The 6,000-nt window shown below is 22.2% G+C and overlaps 1 protein-coding gene across 2 annotated transcripts in view; it reads right to left on the bottom strand.

Annotated features, from left to right (window-relative positions):
- Positions 1-435: 435 nt before the first annotated feature.
- The window catches only part of LOC136075080 (uncharacterized), a 79,052-nt gene continuing 73,487 nt past the window's right edge, over positions 436-6,000 (bottom strand). For both annotated transcript variants that reach the window (XM_065787317.1, XM_065787318.1), the window contains one exon: positions 436-1,159. In XM_065787317.1, the coding sequence (XP_065643389.1) occupies positions 576-1,159 (584 nt within the window). In that variant the 3' untranslated portion in view covers positions 436-575. The remainder of the gene's footprint in view (positions 1,160-6,000) is intronic.

Genomic DNA, 6,000 nt, shown 5'->3' with positions numbered 1-6,000 from the left:
ATATTTTATAAAATTTTGATCGATTAAATAAAATTTAAAGACGGTTTAAAACTAAGTAAAAAAAAAAATTCTTAAACATAATAAAAAATAAAAGTATACATAAAATATTTAACAAATATTTATAAACAATATTATTTAAAAAATTATATATTAATAACATAATAACTAAAAACTGAGAATATAATATAAATATAATATAAAATAAAAATATAACAAAAAAAAAAATGACAAATTATGTACCGTAATTTAAAAAGTATAATATTATTAATAACAATAAAAAAAAATTATAACAATAAAAAAATTATAAAAATTTATATACCATAATAATAGTTATATTTAATAAATTAATAATTTATTAATTTATATTATAATTATAACTATTAATATATTTGAAAACGAATTATTTTATGATATTTTATTAATAAAAATTTAAACTTTTAAATAATAAATCTAATAAACTAATAAAATTAATTTGCATATTTAAAAACATATTTATTATAAATTAATACATTAATTATTTCATTATTAATTTATTATTATCGTTTTTTTTAAATATATTTAAAATATTAAATATTTTATCGTGTTGTAAAGTTTTTTAATTCATGGAGGTTACAAAAATATTTTCCACGGTAACTGATCTCAAACTCCTTGATATTCGAACAACGAATCCATTCACAAATTTCTTCAAAAAAATCAATGTCTTTGTGAAGTAAAAGATATAATTCTTCACAAAGATTAATCCACGGAAGAAAATTCTCTTTAAAATCTATTTTTGTTATTAAATAACGTGAGATCGATATCCACAACGTTTCAATCTTATCTTTCGGTTTCCATCCTTCGAAATTAATTGGACGATGAAAGCTGACATAGCGAACATTAGTTGAACATTGTATTAAAAGTTTTTTTTCTTCATCACTTAAAATATTTTTATCAACACGTAACAACCATAACTTTCTTCCAGATTTTAAGTAATGATTTACGAAATAATTTTCGCAAGAAGTTAAGTAAGAAGTTTTTCCATCGTCAATCGAAATAATCCACTTTCGTTTTTGATCAACAATTGATTTTATTTCATCAGTAAATGATGATTGACTTTCATAAAAACATTCATAGAATAAATCATGAAAATCTTTTCGATCTTTACTTTTTATTAGACGATCTAAAGTAAAATTAAATATTAATTATAAAAATAAACAAATAAATTACTAAAATAATAATCAAAAATATAAACATTATAATATTCTACATATTCATACACATAATTTTATTAATTTTTATGAATTTAATGATTGAATAAAAAAATCATATATATTTTTTATTTTCATTAAATAGATTATTTTTTACATAATATTATTATATACACAAATAAATATTAAATTAAAATGATATATAAAAATATTAAAATAGTGAAACTTTTAAATAAAATAATTCTTTAAAAAAAATTAAAAATATTAAAATAATTCTTTAACAAAATATAGACAATTTTTTAATTTTGTTAATTTAAACATTTTATCACATTTTTAAAACGAAATAATTTAAATATAAATTATAAATTAAATATATTTAAAATAACATAACAAAAATTATTCATTTATATAACTTAAAAATACTTTCTTTTATTCATATATTCCAAGAAAATTTCGTCGTTCGGTTGTTTTAATAAAACATAAATCATTTTATTTAAACAAGTTAATGTTTTTTATAAATCAAATTTCAAAAGAAATTTTGTTAAAAGAATATTTGTTCATTCGATTTCGACGTTGATTAAAAACTTTGACGAATTTATTTCTTTAAGGACGATTTATAGTGAATTCGTAAAATACTGAAACTTTCAACAGGTTAAGCGCATGAATAAAGTGCAGAAAAAAAAGTTAAGAAAAATATTTCGCACCTTAATTCACATAACTAACCCGTTGAAAATATCCGCATTTTCGCATTTTATCTGTCTTCCAAATGATATATTTTTATAAATTTTATAAGATAAAATATAATATGTGATACAAAATGCGTTTCTTGATTTATACTGAGCGATTAAAGTCTAAACAGAAATACGCAAGACTTATGAAAAAAGGCTGTCATGGTGATATACAAAGAAATTAGAAAGATTCATAATAAAGAGACATTTACACATCTTAGTCAACATTATTTCATCATTAAAGCATAGCTACGAAATGTAATATATATAATATATTAAAACAAACAACAAACATACCTTAGATAAACCGATAATCAATTAAATTTAAAATTTACCATAAAATCGCATCAAATGACATATTGTTTTAAAAAGTAAAAAATAAATCCATGTAACAAACATTTTAACGTAAACAAGAAAATAATTTCTCATTCACAACTGTTTCATAAAAACAATATTTCTCTGAAACTTTTTGCAAAAGAAACACAGGTTCATGCCAGAATATTCAACTTAGACAAACTGTCGACTTACATTAAAAACAGTACCATATTGAACAAATGTTGTAAACATATAGAACGAAAAAGAAACGAATAAAAACAGTCGGTTGAAAATGCAATTGAATAATACCTCAGTATGTTATAAAAGTAGTATGACATAGATACGTACATACATTTATCATAATGTACTAGTTTTTGGCATAGAAAAGTATGGCAAACATTTTTTAAAGTAAAAAATTTGTAAAAACAATGTTTTCCACGCGACGATAACATTTTTTTTGCAGTGTAGAGTTTTTGTGGCGAGATGATGTGTTAACTTAAGAATTTTTTAAGGTTTATAAATATGCATTTTTTTTTTGCACCACTAACGTTTTAAAGGCAGGTTGATTTTTTTTTCAACATATTTAATTTTTTATATCTATTTTCAATCTACCTTTTAATTGAAAAACTTACTCTTTCATACTCAATTATCGTATTTCCAAGAGGAAACTAATATTATATTTTCATACGTTAAAAAAAAACAAAAACAAATTAACGAATACAAAACTTCAATTTCGTGAAAACGATATTTTCAAGTTGCAATATTCTTATAAAGAATTTCCATACACAAATGGAGATGAAAGAATATAAAATCGTTCGTTTTTATATAGTATTTCACTATTTTCATATTAATTTAAAACTCTTTCCATTAACATATAACGATTAAATATATAAACAGTTTGAAAATTATAAACACGTATCTATATACTATTTTATATTAAAAAGAATAAGCTTAGAGATAGAAATCAAAATATTATAAAAAATGTTACATAAAATTGAAAGGTTTATATATTTTAGCAATTTAATCTTGTATATTTATAATATAATTTAACTAATATATCACAAAAAAAAAAAAATACTTATTATCATCAATCCTATACAAAAGACAGTCGTCGTAAGTTATTGTTTTAGAAATATATAAATTTAGTTTTAAAACAAAAAACTTTTTTAATAAAAACAAATAAATGAATATAAAACTGAATAATTTACTTACGAATATATAATGCTATATATAAATTACTTACGAATTTTAGGAAGTTTTGTTACCCGTGTATATTTTAATAAACGACGGTGAGTTCGTAAAACTTTTTGAGAAAAAAAAAAGTTAGGTTGTATTTACTTAAAACTCGACGATCGAACTTTAAGAAAATCTTTTCACAAATTCGATCAAAATTTGAATCAACCGTTTAGTTTTATAGAATGATATCGTAACTATCGCAACCGTTTTTATGAAATATAAAGTCTTCCGCAATTTCCGCAATAGATTTTTATGGGGGGCAAAACAATTAGGTGGATGGCATTATACCTTGTTAATCGTTTATTTTGTGAATGTCTGGCATTTTTTTCTTTTATTTTCATTTCTTATGTTATCTTAGGATTGTTCTAAAATTGGGATTGTTCTAAAACGTAAAATACTGAGTTCGTTTGGTAACCCTCATTTTTTGAACTTCTACAAATAAGTTAAGACATCACTAATTCATGAGAACATCTCTTTACGAAAACATTTCCTCTAACAAAAGGTTGAGAAAATATAGTATTTTGTTAGACTAATGGATTTTTAGACTAGATTTTGTTTGACTAATAAATTCCGCTATATCTTTTGAACTTTCAAGAATAAATAATCTCACACTATCATCCATTTTAGAGGCAAATAGGAGGAATTACTTATATATTAAAAAAAAATGAACAAAAAAAATATTATTCAAAAATATAAACAAAAATGTTTTAATTATATGTACAAAAGGTTAGATTTATATCCAACCTTTGGTAATAAAGACTTTTTTAACCATTAACGCTCTTAGGCGCAATGTATCAATTTGATATTTTAATTAAAAAAAAATACATCACCGTTGAATTGAACAATAAATAATATCAAATTATGTCAACAAATTTAAAAATGTATTAACGAGATATAAGTTTTTTTTAATTATAATCAAACTTATAAAATGTAACTTATAATGGCGCAAAATCAATTCATATGAAGTGATTTAAACATGTTTGATGATGTAGAACAATAAAAGAAGGAAAAAAATAAAGTTACTAAAAAGCAGAACATTAAGTCATTACCCAAAAACATGTACAAGATAAAAATGATTGACGCGTATCATTTCGATCAAGCGCGCCCGACGGAGGGTTAAACTTTTGATGACTAACTCAAACCATTTAGTTAGTTTTAGTGTGTTGACATAAATTTTGCTTTTATTGCGTGTCGACACAATCAGTTACAATTTTAAAAATGTTATATTTCGTTTACCGCGACATTAAAAAATCCTAAACATCGAGATATTTATTGTAGGTATCGTATTAGCTTTATACAGCTTTTACACTCCATGTAAAAACGAGCCTGACGTTACGAGTTAAACAAAAAAATATTTTTGCTTAAAAAGCATAATAAATTAACTAACTTTATAATAATGGTTTTTTTTTTATAAAAGCTTTAAACTTAAAAAAAAAAATTAAAAAATTGAATCTATCTTCTCTTTTTCAATTGAGGATATATTACAAGAGCAAATGCACCTTGTTTTATTCTTTTTAACTTTTAACTTTGATAACAATCATTCAAACAAAAAGTAATCTGGTAATGCTATCAGTAAAACTATAGCTTTACTGATAGCCTTACATTTCTGTTTAAAAATATGACTTTGTCTGGTAAGTTTGGCTTCTTGCATCTTCAATAAATTTAATTTGGATGAGAATTTATATCTCATCTAAATTCATGGCCCACAAATTGCTTCACTGATAGTATTAAAAAAACTATTCTTATCCAATAAAAGACATCTTATGTCTTAATTGACAAAAAATGCTTAAAAAATCTCTTATTTTCTGAATGAAGCCATCTGTTTTGCATACTTATATTTTGAAATAAAACCTTTTTGTTTAATATTTCTACAAAGGATTTTTTTAATTTAATAAGCCAATATTCTGACAAATTTAAACTACCAGACAAATTTATTGGGAATAACTTATCTGAACTATGATGTATTTATGCTTTTGCAGTTGATGGCTTGTGATCAGATACAAAACTTTTATTTAAGACACAAATTAAAAGTCAAACTGAGATCTGTTTGAGGCACACACAAGTTAATTTAAAAACAAAAAAATCTTTATAAAAGTATTTATCTCTGCTTAAGATAAATTACAAAAAAAAAAAATAAAAATAAAAATAAATTGCTTTCACAAGGTCATAATTTATAAATATAGAATCATTATTGATTTCATCAAATTGAATTTTGGCGCATAACAGATAAAAACCATATAAATTGTAGATGAACAAAAAATCGTTTCAAAAAAACCTAAAGCAAATATAACTTTACTTAAAAACATCTAAACGAACCTGTGTCTTGTGACTTGATAATCAGTGTAACCAGTGAACAAATTGATAAGTGAGTAATATTTTACACAATAAAAATTATTTATACAATCATCATATTAATATCACAACAACTATTATTACATATCCATTATTAATAAACAGAACAAATTTATATAGAAACTAAATCTGTTCTCTACTTAGTTATAAAACATTTTAGCAACATTATACATGTTCGATCA

Source organism: Hydra vulgaris, chromosome 01 (genome assembly GCF_038396675.1).
Source record: "Hydra vulgaris chromosome 01, alternate assembly HydraT2T_AEP".
Classification (NCBI taxonomy): domain Eukaryota; kingdom Metazoa; phylum Cnidaria; class Hydrozoa; order Anthoathecata; family Hydridae; genus Hydra; species Hydra vulgaris.
This window is presented reverse-complemented; position numbering and strand designations above follow the sequence as displayed.